The sequence below is a fragment of the Salvia splendens genome, chromosome 20 (assembly GCF_004379255.2).
Source record: "Salvia splendens isolate huo1 chromosome 20, SspV2, whole genome shotgun sequence".
In the NCBI taxonomy this organism is placed as follows: domain Eukaryota; kingdom Viridiplantae; phylum Streptophyta; class Magnoliopsida; order Lamiales; family Lamiaceae; genus Salvia; species Salvia splendens.
The window spans coordinates 22620253-22638072 of NC_056051.1; the positions used below are offsets into that span (position 1 = coordinate 22620253).

The window sequence follows — 17820 nt, forward strand, 5'->3', positions numbered from 1 at the left end:
TCACACACAACTACACATCTATTCTTCCTAAATCATCTCAATTTCCTCTCCAATTTTAATCTAACAACTCATCACAAGATGTCCGGTGACGGCAACTCCGGCGGTGGAGGCTCCGGCGGGTGGGATCTCAACGCGTTCGGCGATTGGGAGATCATGATCAACACACTGGGTGGTTCCGGTTCGTCGATTGGGAGACCATGATCAACACACTGGGTGGTTCCGGTTCGTCGATTGGGAGACCATGATCAACACACTGGGTGGTACCAACCACCCAATTTTGACGTGGATGCATATGCCCGTCCCTCCGCCCCACGGTATTCGCAGGGATTATCCTAGATTCGGGAGGATTTTCGCGTTGATCTCACGCCGGGAATAGGCCGAGGCGGTGGAGGGGGCCGAGGCGGTGGAAGCTCCAGAGCGGAACCCCAGGCGGGCGAGGAGGAGGAGGAGGAGGAGGAAGAGGAAGAGGAAGAGGAAGAGGAAGAGGAAGAGGATCTAGGCCGGCATCCGTACAGCAACCTCGAAATGCTGGCGGTGTACAACGCCTGGGTTACCGTCTCGTACGATCCCATCGTCAGGAATCAACAACCCCGGAAGTGTTTCTGGGAAAAGGTCTGCGAGCTCTACCACCAGATCAAGCCGCAAGGCTCCCGCAAGCGCACATATAAAATGCTCCGCTCTCACTTTGACCGAGTCGGCAGACAGGTCAAAAAATTATGTGGCATCTACTCGACCGAAGCGGCGCCACGGGAGCTGACATTCTGAGGGCGGCTTTGCGCGTCTACAACCAGGACACCGGCAAACAATTCAAATTTGTTGATGTTTGGCAGGCTGTCAAGGACGAGGAACGGTGGGTCGGCGGTGTCCGCTCCAGCTCGGGCTCAACCTCGAAGCGCATGAAGCACACGACGAGTGGCCAATACTTGTCTGGTGACACCGGTGAGGGCAGCGGCGGACAAGAGAGTGTACCGCAGGAGTTTGCAGGTACGGCCGGCGATGACGGGGGATCCAGCCGTGGGCGCCGTCGGCCGCAAGGGACGAAGGCGGTGAAGGCGGCTAGAGCGAGGAAGCGCCGAGGCGAATCAAGCCAGGCGGGCACGGGGGGGAGGCTCGAACACCCTTATGGCGGTGTACATGACCGCCACAATGGCGGACACTTCCCACTTCTCACCCTCCCAATACGCGGCCTGGTGGAACGGAATTGTGCATATGGCAGCACAACTTGGCCTTCCGACTCCCCCTCCACCTCGACCGCCTTCGGAGGATGATTTGCCGGCGGAGTAGTTTTTTTATTTTCTTTAAATTTGTATTTTAAATTATGCAACGTTTAATTTTTTAGGATTTTAATTGTGTGTGTGTTTTTTAAATTTTAAGTTGAAATTTTTTTTATGTTGTGTGTTTTTTAATGAAGTGTGTTTGTTTTAATTGAATTGGGTTGGAAATAAAAATAAAAATGAAATTGAATGAATAGTAATTTAAGGGACGGTTTAAGTGACGGTTAACGCTCCGTCCCTTAGTTAAGAGATGAAGTAAAAAAGTACAGTGGAGCCCTCAAATAGTAGTTTAAGGGACGGTGGAGGGACATCGTAGTGGATGCTCGCCGTTGAACAATTTGTAATTTGTTCATATTTGTATGTGGAAAACACTTCTACATAAAATATTCATCCACCCAATTGTCGTTTTTATAATCAAATCTTCCTCTTTTGTGCTTGTTTATATTTATAGAGATGGCCGATGATTCGCGTCGAAAAGAAATGTTTTTTACTTAACAAATGAGTATGAATTCTTGTCAATTCTTAATCACGGCATTAGTGTCAAATATTAATCATATGAATTGGATTTTTATTGCGTAATGCTTCCAAATTATAATCACGTGGATTAATTTCAATGCAAATATTCCAAAAAAGCAATAATTACACAATCCACAATTTTGATCAATATTTTATTTTAATAATAAATGACACAACAAATTCCGCAATCACAATTGGCTAGACAAAAACATCAAGAATTTTCCAATAAGAAAGCACTTAAAACTTTATTGTAGAAACATAAATTAACACACATATACACCAACTCCATAAATAATTAATGTATAGTATAGTGTATAGCTACTGGCAGCTCAAATATCCAGTACTTCTCTCAACCAAATTAATGGCAAGAAAACAATCCATCTCCGCCGTCTTCTTCCTCTTAAACACCCGCAACACCTCCACCTCCCCATTCACCGCCGCCCGGCTATTCAGCGGAAGCACCCCCGCCTCCAAATCGCGCTTCACCTGAACCCGGTCTGCCAACCCGGCCGATGACAGCTCCACCTGTTGGCAGAAGAAAGAAAAAACAACTATAACAATATCCCACGCCAGTATAAAGAGAGAAATGAAACCACTATATAACCTTCATGCGCCTCCTCGTATCATCAATTGGTTTAGGTTTAGGATGAAAGATTTCTATCACCACCTGAACCCTGATCTTCCGGGTCGAGCGTGCCCTCGCGGTCCACCCAGGGACCAGCGCGGACCCCACGTCGGCGCCGTCGTAGGAAAAGTACACGGTGGTGGAGTCGAACTTGTAGCGGCCGAAGTTGGTGTTCTTCACGGCGAGCTCGGCGTAGAGCGTGATGTCGAACGAGGGGTCGGCGGCGGCGGAGTAGGTGAAGGCGCCGAATGCGGCGGAGCTCACGCGGAACTTGGGGGTACGGATTCTCATGAGGGTGAGGGTTAGGAGGAGGATGATTCCGATTTTGAAGACGGCGAGGAGGAGGAGGTACATTAAGCATCTCTTTCGTCTCCGGCGGCGGAGCTCTCGGTTGTCTTCCGGCATTCAATATTGTTGAAGCGAAGGGGACTTGAGACTTGATTCGCTGATAATTGAAAAATAGAAATGATAAGGGTGGTTCACAGCATTGAATGCAGAAGTTTAGTGGGGAGATATGTGCGGAAAAGTTTGATGTGAATATATGTATGTTTTAATTTATTTTATTAATCCATACAAATACAAATACATAATGATATTCAAAACACTTCATTTGTAGGTAGAGATTTGGTTAAGGAAGAAAGTATCATATCAAGAGGAAATAGTGACATGAGATGATGAGTCATGTGCATGATTCACTGGCGATTCAATTAAGAATAAGGGGTACAGTGTATCACCAAAATATGGAAGTAGCTTAGTGGTATATGCATCACCCTTCCACAGCACTGACCTGGGATCGATTCCGCCTTTGTTATATAAATATCTAAAAAAACTTATAATTTAATACTGAAAATTTTTCAAGTAATAGCCCTAAAAATAATTGTTTTTATTTAATGGAATGACTTGATAGAAAAATTGACATAGCCGAAAAAATATCGATTCAATTTTATATTTTCAAATGAATATAATTATTTATCGCACTCTCAATATGAAATTTCTGGATCCGCCACTGGCATGATTTACGTACTCCACTTACGTTATTGTGAAGATAATTATAAGAAAGTAAGAAACTATGTTTCAAAATTAAAGTCATATATTCTTTATAGATGTGTCCAACGCTATAGTATATTTATAAAACAAATACTAGTAAATGTAAAAATATGTTAGTTGAGAATTGTGATGTGTGATGTAGAAAGGAAAAAGTACTAAACGCGTGATGTAGGTCCTTTAGCATTTTGTTTGTATAAATTTTGCTTTCATATTGTCCACTGAGATGACTCAATTTCAAAATTGGGACCAGAAGGAAATTTCCTTGGATTGAGACCTTAATGATCTATTTAAGTTTATACGTTCGAAGTATGCCTCTCTAACTCGAATGGAATCAACACATGGGTTCCACTGGAATGCATGTGCTAACTTTAATTAAAGAAAATTAATTTTTTAGTCTCTCAATTTTACTCCCTCCATCCCCATAACTTGTAACCATTTGACCCAACATGAATTTTAAGAAATATAATAAAAAATGGGTGAAAAAATTAGATATATGTAAGTCCTATTTTTATATATTAATTTTATAATAAAATGTGAGTGAGAATGAGTTAGTGGAATGTGAAGTCCACTACCAAAAATGCTAAAAGTGAAAGGTGACAAATTTTTAGAGACGGACAAAAATGGAAACAAGCGACAAATTTTCAGAAATGGAAGGAGTACTATCATTTGTGGCCTATATTCTTTAAAATATTATCACATATCTTTAAAATTTTGACGTAATATCGCTTAAATCTGGAAGGACTGTACATTTTGTACTACTCCCTCCGTCCCGGCTAAGATGACACATTTCTTAGCCGACACAGGATTTTAGGAGTTATTGGTTAATATATTTAATTGGAGAGAAAATGTGGGTGAAAGTATTAAAACAGAGAGAGAAAGAGATATGAATATTTTAATTGGAGTGGGAAAAAGTGGTTGAGTGTATTAATTGGAGAAAGAAAGTTTCTAAAAAAGGAAATGTGTTATTTTACTTGGGACAAACTAAAAAGTAAAACGTGTAATCTTAAGTGGGACATAGGGAGGGAGTATATAATATGTACGGATTGTATTTTTTTAGATTTTTTAAATATTGTGCTTCAACTATATGCAGATTGAGTTTATAACTTATGTGATTGAGTTTCTAACATACGTTAATTCTATTGTATGATTGTGCTAATTAAATTGTACGGTTGTTCTAATTTATCCTTCGCATGCTGTTTTTACGAGTTTCGGTAGATTGCTTAGAGCATCCACAACCGTGCTCTTGCCAGCGGCACGGTTGTGGGCCCGGGCGGTACTATTCATGCCTGCTCTCTGGCAAGAGCACAACACCCACAACTGTGCTCTTCCGCAAGGACGAGCACAATTAATATAAAATTCAATTACACAAAAACATTTTCATAATACTAAAATTCATTAAAAAAACCACAATAAAAATAACAAATTACAAATAAAATAAAAAGACATAATTAAAATCCTAAAAATTAAAAATTACATAATTAAAATACTAAAAATTAAAAATTACATAATTAAACTCCTAAAAATTAAAAATTACATAATTATTGGCTAATATAACCCGAGGAAGACTACGTATCCGGCGGCACCAACCCCAATTGTTTTTGGAGACCCAATATCATGGACTCGTGCGTTTGAAGTTGCGTGGGGGTCATAGTTGACCTATCGGCCATATTGAGTTGGGCCAAAAGGGCCCACAACGAGTTGTTCGGGGGTGGAGGTGGAACATAGGGTGCGGGTTCGGGAGCAGGGGCAGATGGAGTCGCGGCGCGACGTCGTTCGGCCGCCGCCTTCTTCCTACCTTGCGGTCGGCGTCGGGAACCGCTTGGTTGGGCATCGGGGCTACCCAAGTTAGCTTCGGCGAGTTGGCTAGCCACTTCTTCGCCGGCGTCGGATAGGGATGCCGACCGTGAGCGTTTGGAGGAGCCGCTAGAGGAGGATGTTATGCCTCCCTTATACTTCGGGTGCGTCCGCGTCTCCTGCCAAACGTTAAGATATTTGAACGACTTACCGTTCATGGATTGGTAGGTGCTCAGCGAGGCGGTGATGATGTCGACCTCGCTTCGGCCGCTCCCGGCATTCCGGGACTCCTGGATGAAATAGCCGTTGAACTTGCCAATTTCTTCGTTGGCTCGGCCGATGCAGTTGCGCACCATACTCTCGTTGCGCTCGATCGTTCCCGGCGGCCGGTGTGCATTGTACCGGCTAGAGACGCGCCACCAAAAGTGATCGCCGGATTGGTTCGTTCCAACCACCGCATCTTCGGAGATTTCCAAGTACGCCTTGAACAATCTTTCCATCTCCGCCGGTGAGTACGGTGTGCGGACACCGGCGCGAGATGGAGGATTCGGCATTTGGGAAGGGGCGCGAGGCCTAGGCTCCGGTGTCCACCCGTAGCGCCCATCGGAGGCACCTTGATCGTCGATTGGGTATGGCCGGTAGCCACTCGGAACGCCCGAATCTTGGGTGAGAGGAGGGGCCGAATATTCCGTTTCCGGACTATGAAACGGTTGCGAACCGAACCATTCGGGGTTCCAACCGTGAGAGCCGCTTGGGTTGTCGTCGTTACCGGACATAGTGGTGTTGTAGGGTGTGAGAGGAAGATGAAAATGGATATGAGAGATTGATGATGAGAATTGTGTAGTGAAAGTGTGAATTTTTTGGAGTGAAATTGGGGGTATTTATAGATGAAAGTGTGTATTTTTGGGGTAAAAAAAATAAAAAAAAAATTAAAAAGTGGGGAAAAACGGTTATAAACGGATATAATTTTTTGGGGAAGTGAAAATTTTTATTTTTATTTTTTATCGATTTTTTTAATAAAAATCCGATTTTTTTTAAAAAAAAATAAAAAAATGTTTGAAACCAACGGCTATGCCGTTGGCGAATGGGAGACCGCCACGTGTGCGTCCGCTGGCACGGACGTGCTCGATACATCGAGCAGCGCCGTGCCAGCGGCGCGGTTGCAGCGGTGGCGGTCCTTCGCCTTGCCGCTGGCACGGACGGCGGTGGCGCCAACCGCCACCGCTGCGGATGCTTATGGATCAGTTTACAGATCTCATGATATTCGCATGCTAAGTTTACAAGATTTAGGAGAAAGAATAAAATTTCATGTCCAATAATGCAACAATGCCTCTCCGCATATGTATCAGTATATATACTGATTCTCGCCAAAATATAAGATTAAGACAACCGATTCCTAATCTATAAACTAGAATTAGGAGTATTGTTACTCCCTCTATCAATCGTTTAAAGAGCCATTTTGCCATTTGGTTTGTCCACGATTTATAAAATCATTTACTTTATTATAAAACTAATACTTTAAATAGGTTCCACATTCCACTCATTTTCTCCTTTTACTTTTCTTCACAAATTAAAACTCGTGTCAAGTCAAAAGAGTTCTTTAAATGGTGGACCGAGGGAGTAGAATGAAAGGGACTGTTTGGAAGATATTTAATGCGCACCCGATATATTTTTGATATGCAGACACTATTCGGCAAGCAGCAACTTAAGAAATAATCGCAATTAAATCGTCCAAAATAAGTTTAGTCTAAATGAAACCATTAACCGAAACAATTTCAAATATAATTTCTTACTGTTGGCAATTTAAACATAAAAATGAATATAATAATATCACATATCGGTGTACACAAAAGCTTAATCCACTATATAAGTCTCATGGGTCTCTTCACTTATCACCAATTGGTTTTAAGATGGAACCCATGGATTTCTATCATGGTATCAGAGCGGGTCGCCGTCTGTGGGTCATATTTAACTGACACAGCAGTATATCTGAGCTGAAACCGAAAAAAAATGACTGACCCAGCAATATAACTGAGTTGAAAATTTGGGCCAGTGGTCTAACCGATCGAAAAAAATTTGGGCCGATTGTCCAATCGATCATAAAAAAGTCCAACCCCATGACTGACCCAACAGTATAACTGGGCTGAAAATTTGGGCCGATTGTCCAATCGATCATAAAAAAGTCCAACCCCTTCACCTTGAAGGGTTTGAAGGAAGGTGTTGGCAATTGAAACATAAAAATGAATATAATAATATCCCACACAACCCCTTCACCTTGAAGGGTTTGAAGGAGGGTGTTGGCAATTGAAACATAAAAATGAATATAATAATATCCCACACAACCCCTTCAAGGAGAGTGTTGGCAATTGAAACATAAAAATGAATATAATAATATTCCACACAACCCCTTCACCTTGAAGGGTTTGAAGGAGAGTGTTGGCAATTGAAACATAAAAATGAATATAATAATATCTCACACAAAGAGCTTAATCGACAATAAGTCTCCATGGATTTCTATCACTTACAAAAAAAATATTTCAACTCTCAGTCGCATTTGAATTGATCGATCAAGCCTCTCCTCGTATCTACATCCATGGTGCAATTCATCGTCGCCTTCACTTTTCGCTTACTAACACTAATTCTACCATTCAAAACCGCGTTGCTAGACAACGTCATCTTCCCTTCGCCGCCGAAATCCTTGGATTCCGCCACCACCGTCACGTTCATCTTCTCAGTAGACCTCGCTTTCGCCCTTCCGGCTGAGATAACGGCGCCTCCGAAGGAGTTGTTCCGGTAGAGAATGACGATCTTGCCCTCGGGGAACTTGAACTGCCCGAAATTAGGGTTTTTCAGAATCACCTCGCCATCGAGCCTGATGCTGAACGACGTCGTGTTCAACGTTAGCCTTTCGACGGTTAGGGTTTGGAAGCGGAGTTTAGGGGGTGTTTTGTGCAACAATATTAGGAGGATTGTGACTATGATTATGGTTTGGACAGCTATTGCTTCAATGATATAGAATAAGAATTTTCCACTGTTTGTTGGGGTTTGTGGTTTTGTTTGTGGAGGCATTTTGGGTTTTTTGGGTAGGGATTTCTTTCTTCGGTATTTGGAGATCCAAACGAAGGAAAGTTATATGTTGGAAAATGTTCGAAGATTGAGGATTAAGACAACTTTAATTAGCTTTAGCTTTTTGGTTGGACCACAATAAACCAGTTTCCAAAACAAAGTATATCAGTTTTATCTTATGTACTTATTTAAGACATAACACATTTGGAGGTCCTTACTCCTTATACTAATATTTTTTGTTTAGGTTATTATACCTATGCATTTAGTTCCTAGGTTCTTTTTATAATTTTTCGTTTCATTAGATCTATATTCATTTTAATTTAAGCAGTTTTTTGGTTGGATCTTTATTTTACGAACTTCAGAATTTAATTAACTCTATTGATTAAATTTACTTATTTTTTCTTTTATTTATATTGAATTTTTTCCGGTTGCAATATCGATTCAAGAATCATTAGAAAAATTAAAATTTTGATGATATTTCCCGTTATCAACTTATAAAATTTTTCATTTTGTCAATAATATGTTATTGGCCTGTTATTGGTGAGATCAGAAACATTTTTAATACAAAACATGCTGCAATTGTGACTCGAAAAATTACTTTTGGTAGCTTAATTACTAAGATCAATAAATAATAAAAATAAAATAATCACTCAAATATCCAAATCACTAATCACATGTTACATACCACACAACAAGGCAACAATATTCCAATCAAAAGTAAAGTTCATGTTTTTTAAATGAAAAAAAAAGAAAATCCAAAATAAACTAAGAAAAGCACAAGAATTTTAAATACAAAGCTGCAGTGTGCAATCCGATCTTCAATCGCATCTCAAATTCTGAACCACTCGAGTCTTGGTATCAACATCCATGGTGCAATCCATCGTCGCCGTCTTCTTCCTCTTGATAACATTAAACAGATGAACCTTCCCTTCCACCGTCGCTTTACTACTCAACGTTACCTTACTGGAGCTCACGTCGCCGCCCAAATTCCGGTCATTCTTCGCCTCCACCGCCACCGTCACGTTCATCTTCTCCGTATCCCGCCCCTTCACCCGGCCGCTCGGAATCCGAGCGGTTCCAACGCTGCTTCCCCGGTAGAGAAACGAGACGGTGCTCTCGGGATATTTGAATTTCCCGAAATTCGCGTTCTTCACTGCCACTTCTCCGGTGAGTCTGGCGTTGAAAGACGCCGAGTTCGCCGTTAGACTGTCGACTGTGACGGAGCGGAAGCGGAGTTTGGGGGATTTTATGCGCATGAAGATTAGAACGAAGGCTACTATGATTAGGGTTTGGAGTAGGATTGCAAGGGCAATGTAGATTAAGCATTTTCTACGTTTTGCGGCGGGGTTTGGTGTGTTTGTTGGTGGAGGCATTTTTAGGATTTTTTCCTTTTAGGGGATGATTTGATGAATGATGAGTTTTGGGAGATGGAATGGGGGAGGTGAGAAGGGTATGGCAATTTTATACCAAATGAAGAAAGTTGGTGTAATATTCTATGGAAAAGGGCCAGCTAATTTGTTGTTTGCCCAAGTAGTACGCTATAGCTTTGTGAAGGTTTGTAAACCAATTTGAGAGAGAACGTATCTTTCAATTTATGGGGGTTTTAATTGCTTTTCATATAGGTCTTGATTATAAGAAATAAAATTTTGGATGTAATACAATCAAAAAGAAAATTGAAGGAAGAGTATAAACAGAACTACGAAAAACAGAAACTGTAAAACCATTTCTTAAGCCGAGTTGACGAGTTCTTTTTTCGCAAAACGAGATGATAGTGCTATCGGCCTGCACCTGCATAAAATGTCATTTCTAACTATTATAGTTAAATAATACGCATAAAATAAAAGTGCATGCATGCTTATCATATAAGAAATCAAATATTACAGTAATACTTAACGAATAAAATTTTATAATCAAATTAAAATTTTGTTATCTAATTAGATGTGAATCCAACTATTTATATTAATTCCAAACTCACATACTAATTGTACATTTGACATTAATTTTAAATTAATATAAAGTATACATATATTATCATTTTAAACAATTATTACACTAAATTACAATTTATTTATTCAATTAATAAATCAAATTATGTAGTTGGAATTTATATAATTAATTATAAATTAGAGTTGTAGCAGTATAATTTTTTAAGAAATGTATTAATAGCCCAACAGAGCTGTGAACTTCGACTTGGTCGACATAAGAAGTGATGGCCCAACTTCAAAATAGGTCCAGTTACACATAACTAAACACAAGTTAAAATTGACTTTATTAGTGATCTGAATTTGTTCTAAACCTACTGAAAATTATTTGTTCTTGCATTATTTGTCACAAAAAATAGTGATTCTAAATCTACTGAAATTTTATCTACAGTGGATATAAATAAGTTACGCTACATGTTACGCTCTAAGGCCATCTACAGTGGCGGACGATAGCGCGCCCAATGCATTACGCTACATGTTACGCTCTAAGGCCATCCACAGTGAGGCGGATGACAGCGCGCCCAATGCATCGGGCGTGCTATCGTCCGCCACTGTGGCTCCGCGGACGACGGACGATGCGTCGTCCCCGCCCGACGCTTAGTCCGCGGATGAAGCGCGGACGATAGGTCATCGTCCGCGCTATCGTCCACCCACTGTGGGCGACGCAGATGAAGCGCGGACGATAGGTCATCGTCCGCGCTATCGTCCACCCACTGTGGGCGACGCAGATGAAGCGCGGACGATAGGTCATCGTCCGCGCAGATGAAGCGCAGACGATGGCGCAGACGATGCAACGCGTTTTAGTTTTTTTTTTTAAAATTCAAAAATTTTGTTATATATATACCCCAGCTTCACTTTTCATTTGTAACTTTTTGATTAACTTTTAAACTCTCAAATTACGCTATAAAATGGATTCCGGTGGATACTCAAGTCCTAGTAGCCCGATGTTTGGAGATGGCGCACGGTGGCCGGGTACACAACCTGGTGAATATCGGTCGTTCGACGCCAACACGCAGTACGATCCGGACTTCAGTACTGATTCGTACGGTCTCTCCGACATGGAGTTGTCTCCAACTCGCCCTGCCGCCGCTTCCCGTCGCGCCACCGCCGCCGCTTCCCCCGCCAGAAAAAAGCGGACCAAGCACCGGGCGCACAAGTTGACACCTCCGACAACTTGTGAAGAGTACGCCCCCGGCCGTACGAACGACCAGCCGGATGAAACCCTCGTCTTGTTGAGGTGTTGGGTGGATATATCGGAGGACCCGATATTCGCGAACAACCAAAAGCAGCTCGCGTACTGGGAGCGCATCGCCGAGCGCTATAATGAGGTGAAGCCGCCGAGCGCGTACAAGCGCCAATCGGAGCAGCTCCGCAAGCACTGGGATCAGGTGAAGAAGCAAGTCAACCTGTTCGCGGCGGAGTACGAGAAGTGCTCGAGGGATCAGGGAAGCGGCGAAAGCTTGAGCGACGTGTGCGATAGAGAGCTGTTGTCGTACCAGTCCATGTACGGCGACTTCAAGCATTTCAACATCTGGGCGCGCTTGAGGGACAAGCAGAAGTTCCAAGGCGGGAATCTGCACACCGGTGCGGCGAAGAGGACGAAGACCACCGACACTGGTGGTTACACGACCAGCGAAAGCGGAACTCGTCCGGTGGACCTCAACAAGACGTGCACGGAGGAAGAGACTTCCGGCACACCTATGTCCTCCCGGCGGCGTCCCATAGGCGTCAAGGCTGCGAAGAACAAGGGGAAGGCGAAGGCGAAATCCTCCTCGGCCGCCGCCCCCCATCGCCAATCCCGACCCCGACCCAGGCGACACTTGCCTACGCGGATTTGGAAACGGCCTCGATGGCACGGACGTTGTTGGATACGCACAACGCACTTATGAAGTGTACGGATCAGGCCAGAGCCGAATTCCTCCAGAGGTTGATCGATGAGTTGAGCCAGAAGTTGGGGCTTTTGTAGGATAGTCAAATTTTTTTATTTCTAACCCATGTAACTTTTTTTTTGTAATCAATGAATTTTTTGCAATTCTTAGTTAATCGTTGTGTTTTTTTCTAAGTTTGCATTTATATATTTGAAAGCATTTAAATTAATTAATAAAATAATTGTAAAATGCTTAGGGCGCTCCACTGCAGGTGGAAGAGGAGGAGGATAAAATGCTGACATGGCGGTGCATAGGGCTGGCTTTAGGGCACCCTTAGGGGCCCACGGTGGATGCTCTAAAATGAATAATAACGTATTCAAATCTGCATAAATGCACCTCTCAACTACAACCATTAATATCAAACAACCATTTCGCGGACGAAGAGATAATTAATACTAACAACCATTTCATCTGTCTACCAATAATATACACAACCAACATCAAATCCTGAGCACATTTAACAAAAGAGATAATTAAAAGTTGTGCAAGAAAACGAATTAAAAGTTCGCGGACGAAGATCAAACACATTTTTTTATTATTTTATTGGAACCTTATTTAGTAGTAGTACTAATAGGATTACATGACTCTGAAAATCTGAAATGAAATGAGTAACATTTCATTGTAACTAAAAAAACACAAAGAACAAACAGCTAATTAACCATCAGCGCGGCCGCAACAATCATTAATAAACTTATGCAAAGCAAGCACCGACGATCCGTTCTCTCCCACCGCCGCGGCCGCGGAGGCTTTCATCTCCGCGACTCGGTGGCGGATCGCTCTCCCCGTGGTTGCGTCCATCAACTCCCTCACCCGCCTCTCCAACTCGTCCGCCGTGACCAACCCACCCTCACCCGTATCCAGCGGCAGCGCCGCCTTCATCTCCTCCACCAGAAAAACCTTATTCATCTTCTGCTTGGCGTCGATCGGCCACGCGATCATCGCCACCCCACTCGACACCGCCTCCATCACCGAGCTCCTCCCACAGTGAGTCACGAAGCCGGCCACCGCTTCGTGACTCAGCACCTCCGACTGCGGGGCCCAAGACCTCACCACAAATCCCTTCTCTTTTGTCCTCTCCAGAAACCCCTCCGGCAGAATCTCCTCCAGATTCGGAACATCTCCGCCCTTCCCCGGCGGATTCCTCACCGACCAGAGGAATCTATGGCCGCTTCTCTCCAGCGCCACCGCCGTCTCTTTCAACTGCTCGGCGGAGTGCAAACCCCTCCTCCCGAAGCAGAGGAAGACGACGGTTTTGCTCGGCTGCGCATCGAGCCAGCGAAGGCAATCATGATCTACAACTGGATTGAGTTTCGGAATCAGCGGGCCGACTAAGAAAAGCGGCGGAGTCGGCCCGTTTGGGACGGATAGGCCGTTTTCAATGGCATGTTTTGGTCCGAGTTCGATACCGTCGAATCCGTTGGTGAGGACGCCCCATGAATCATGATTCCCTCATGTTCTTGGCAGTATCCAGAAAATGTTTGTAGGCATTACTCCGGCGGAAAAACATGAACGCCGGCATAACCGTGGAGTGGATGGCGGGGAAGCCGGGGAAGTGAAGGTAGTCGTTCATGTCTCCGATGTCTACATCAAGGGTCTCGTCCATGGTGGGAAAGTTCAAAAACACTGCCGCGCCGGGTGAGCCGTTGGAGACGTAGAAGTCGGTGGGGATGCCGAGGGCGGCCGAGACGTGGAACGCGGCGTTGCAGAAGATATCGAGGACCAGAGCTGCGATTCGTGATTTCTCGGAGATTTCTACCAGGGCGGCGCGGAGGTTGGGCTTGTGGAGGCGGTGGGTTTCGAAGAAGGATTCGACGGGGTTTTTGATTGGTGGTTGAGGCGGGGCCAGGTCGGGGAGGCGGCGGTATGTGACGGAGGGAGGGGTGGAGGCGGCGTCGGCGGTGCTGATGAGTGTGATGGGGAGGGTGGGGTGGTGTTTGGAGATGAAGCTGGCTAGCGCTAACATGGTGTTCAATGCTGCACCGAGGAGTAGAGAACAATGGTTTTTTCCATTTTGGATGTTTTCGAATGAATGATTTGTGTAAATCATAAATCACTTTTTATAGAGCACGTGATTCTTTTCAATTCAACATTTCCACCGTACATTCTACCAAAAACGTTGCATTGCCGACAGGGTAATGCGTGGAGGATGTTGATTGCTAAACATAGCTTTGTTGGAGATGATGAGTAGGTGATGAGCAGGTGCATCATCAACTTGAAGATTAGTGGTGGACTTTTGAATTAACATTGTGTTCTTCATGGCTAAAAGGAAGCCACAATTGCATTACGTGTAAGGCGGTGGAGTATGTGGTCATTATATGATGTCTTCCTAATTAAACTAGTTAGGACACGTAGCATGGATGTGTTAGCTATACTATCAACTTTATTTACATACAAATAGGAGTCCTTGCTGTTCATTGTAATCATTAGTTAAGAAAGAAAAGAGAAGAGAGTGAGTTAAGAGAGAAAGAGTCGTAGCTCAAGTTAGAAAGAAAGTGAAAGTTTTTGTAGTGCTGAAGCACTTTTGAATGTATTTTGTAACTCTTTTGTGAAAAGCCTATTAATACTTATCCTCCATATTCTATTCTTGTTGAGTGATTTTATATTTTGTGTGTCAAATATCCAACAGAGGAGTCTGCCCTCAGTTAATGTTAACAAATTTTAGAAAAATGTTTTACGGAAACAACTCTTCAATCATTTTCCTAAGATAAAACTTTGAAGATATCCCCAGGGGGTCAAAAACCAAGAATATTCCTCCTCATCCGGCAACAAATGTTTCATTTTTACGTTTTAAGAATTTGTTTGATTTTATAAAAGAAAGTAAAATATAAAAGCTTAGTAGATTACGGATTCTAGTTTTATATTCATGTAATTTTATACTCATAATAAAATGCGAATGAAATATGAAATTTTTACGTTTTAAGAATTTGTTTGATTTTATAAAAGAAAGTAAAATATAAAAGCTTAGTAGATCACAGATTCTATTTTTATATTCACGTAATTTTATACTCATAATAAAATATGAATGAAATGTGAAATCTACTTATTAAAGATAGTAAAAGAAAAAATGAGATACTCAATCCATCCCTGAAATGTTGTTCAGTTTTACCATTTTGGTCCGTCAGCGAAAAGTTGTCCAACTTTGCTTTTATTCTATTTTAGGTAATGGGCCCCACTTTCCACTAACTTTTTACACTCACATTTTATTATAAAACAAATATATAAATATGTGACATTTATTCCACTAACTTTTTCAACTCACTTTTCTTCACATTTCTTAAAACTCGTGTCGAGTCAAACTTTGACAATATTTCATGGACGGAGGGAGTATTTAACAACGGGCGGATAGAGTAGAGGTGGTGAAAAGGGTTATCCATGCTATAGAAACACCATGAAGAGCATGATTAGAGAGAAGCTCGAGTTCAAGATAAAGCAACGTTGAATGAGAAAGAGCATGGACCTGAGTTGGAAGATGGACAACGGCATGGCAGTGAGTTGGCAGCTGATGGAGCTGGACGACCTGGTGCACGAGGAATCAACTACACCATACACACTGAAACTAATCCTAAAGAGAATTATGTTGTGACTGAGGTGAAGGACCACCAAAGGACATGGAGATACGTGGTTGCGCATGGAGTGGTGAAGAAGAACAAGATTCTATTTGCTTAACATGTGTTAAAGAAGCTGATTATGGATATAGATTCTAGATTGTTCTGCTTCATCGTATAAATATGTGCAGATGTATGTGGCGACATGCCCGATGACGAAATGGAGCTGCATGAGCCCATGCAACTTGATACAGCGGAGCAGAGCAGGGACACAGAGCCGGAGGCAAGAGGCAGACCAAAGAATAGAGGGACCAAGAAGGATCGACCGAGGAGGAATGCATCTCGACCCGCAAAGTATCGAGATTACGTCCAACATGAGAGATAGAATTGTTTTGATTTATTTTGATTTGTTTTTTATTTATTTCCTTATTTACAGAACTATTTATTTTAAAAGATAGAGTCAAATCTTTTCGGGCTTTCTTCTTAATTCTTTCCCGAATCGTAAGTCCGAATCAAGTAGGGGGAATTATATATATTGTAGAATTCCCATAGATCGAGTCATTGAGAATTAAAGTAATAAACACACTTTTTCTCATCTTGGTGCTCTAGAAACCCTAGCCTCACGTTAGGGTTGGTTTTATTGCTTCTTGTTCACAAATTCATCGTTACATGTGCTCAACAAACTCGATAGGATCTCGCATCCTATCAGCATTCTTATTGAGCTTCGAGTCAAGAATGGAGACTACCAGAGCACTAGCAGCGCTAGTGTTGAGAAATCATAGTCTTCAATTAATCTTTTATAATAATATGAGCATAAGAAAGATGCAGCTTCCTACACCAACAAATTTGATTCCAAAAGTGACGGAGGAGGAGGAGGTGGAGGAAGATGTTTTAGCACAGGAGACAAGAAGATCATATGATAGTTATGTGAGAAGCCAGGACACTCTTTGACCACTATTACTATTTATACATAGCATGCCCTATGCCCACATGACCTTTTGCGAAAATATATTGGTACTTTAGGCCCACGTGACCTTTTGCAAAAATATATTGGTACTTTAAATGATATCCATAACATTGAAAAGTTATAAGGTACTATCTATCGTGGACGAAGCTCAAACACATTCTTTCTTAACGGTTTGAAATTTAGAGTAATTATCACCATTACTTTAACATCGAAAACATTTTTGTACTAAATGGAGTGAAGAAGGAGTATGGAGTATATTTTAAGTAGTGTTTTTGTTCTCTACTATAAACACTGTTTTAAGGAGTGTTTTTGCACCGTATATAGGAGTATCCGACTTAGAAATTATTAGTAACGTTTCTGATGGTAACAAATGCGGGTGAAAAATATAGATCACGACACAAGGAATTACGTGGTTCGATTTACTGAGGTAAATCTACGTCCACGGGAAGAAAGGAGGGCAAGATTGTATTGCTTGATCTGGTTTACAGCTTACAAATACAGACTTGCTATATGATATTTGATGTCTAGAGCCCTTCATCTATCTGATCTAAGTTCTATTTATACATTGAACTAAGATCGTGGCTTGCATCACCACTAACTAGGTCGTGGCTTGCATCACCACTAACTAGGTAGTGGATGTCGTGGAGGTCATGAGATCCTGCATGGGTCCACTATCTCTTTGTTTGGTCCGCTATCCTGCATGAGACCCTGCATGAGTTGACACCACTAAATAGATCGTGTAGTGGAGGTCGTGGAGGTTCTGCATGAGTCCACTATCTCCCAGTTCGGTCGAATACTGAGACCGAACTTCTGAACTATTGCCGAGCAGCTTTTGCCGATCTGAGAGTAGAGCTTGATTGGTCGGCTTTTACCGAGCTGTAGGCTGGGGCCGAACTCTTTGGTAATGCCGAACTGATTGGTTGGCTTTTACCGAGCTGTAGGCTGGGGCCGAACTCTTTGGTAATGCGGCTGGGGCCGAACTCTTTGGTAATGCCGAACTGATACTCTTCCTTGGGCTTTGGGCTGATGGGCCGTCACTGCTATTGGGCTTGTTTAGTACGTACCCCATCACTACC

General features: G+C 42.5%; 3 protein-coding genes and 1 pseudogene across 3 annotated transcripts; all 4 read right to left on the reverse strand.

Annotated features, from left to right (window-relative positions):
- Positions 1-1913: 1913 nt before the first annotated feature.
- Positions 1914-3180, reverse strand: LOC121780632 (late embryogenesis abundant protein At1g64065-like). Its single transcript, XM_042178247.1, has 2 exons — positions 2395-3180; positions 1914-2315 (listed from the first exon to the last, which is right to left on the reverse strand). Exons 1-2 carry the CDS (start codon positions 2818-2820, stop codon positions 2109-2111), a joined length of 633 nt encoding a protein of 210 aa, XP_042034181.1. The 5' UTR covers positions 2821-3180; the 3' UTR covers positions 1914-2108.
- Positions 3181-7800: 4620 nt separating this feature from the next.
- LOC121781678 lies at positions 7801-8325 on the reverse strand. The gene has a single exon (XM_042179388.1). It carries the CDS (start codon positions 8323-8325, stop codon positions 7801-7803), a length of 525 nt encoding a protein of 174 aa, XP_042035322.1.
- An 815-nt stretch (positions 8326-9140) lies between these two features.
- Positions 9141-9695, reverse strand: LOC121781679 (late embryogenesis abundant protein At1g64065-like). The gene has a single exon (XM_042179389.1). It carries the CDS (start codon positions 9693-9695, stop codon positions 9141-9143), a length of 555 nt encoding a protein of 184 aa, XP_042035323.1.
- Positions 9696-12746: 3051 nt separating this feature from the next.
- On the reverse strand, positions 12747-14725 carry LOC121780682 (annotated as a pseudogene).
- Between the last annotated feature and the right edge of the window lie 3095 nt (positions 14726-17820).

What these genes read in the sequence shown, in the direction of transcription:
- LOC121780632 (XM_042178247.1), bottom strand. Translation starts at nt 2,820, where the DNA reads ATGCCGGAAGACAACCGAGAGCTCCGCCGCCGGAGACGAAAGAGATGC. An exon ending in ATACGAGGAGGCGCATGAAG is followed by an intron (nt 2,316 to 2,394) that starts GTTATATAGTGG and finishes TTCTGCCAACAG; the next exon opens with GTGGAGCTGTCATCGGCCGG.
- LOC121781678 (XM_042179388.1), bottom strand. Translation starts at nt 8,325, where the DNA reads ATGCCTCCACAAACAAAACCACAAACCCCAACAAACAGTGGAAAATTC.
- LOC121781679 (XM_042179389.1), bottom strand. Translation starts at nt 9,695, where the DNA reads ATGCCTCCACCAACAAACACACCAAACCCCGCCGCAAAACGTAGAAAA.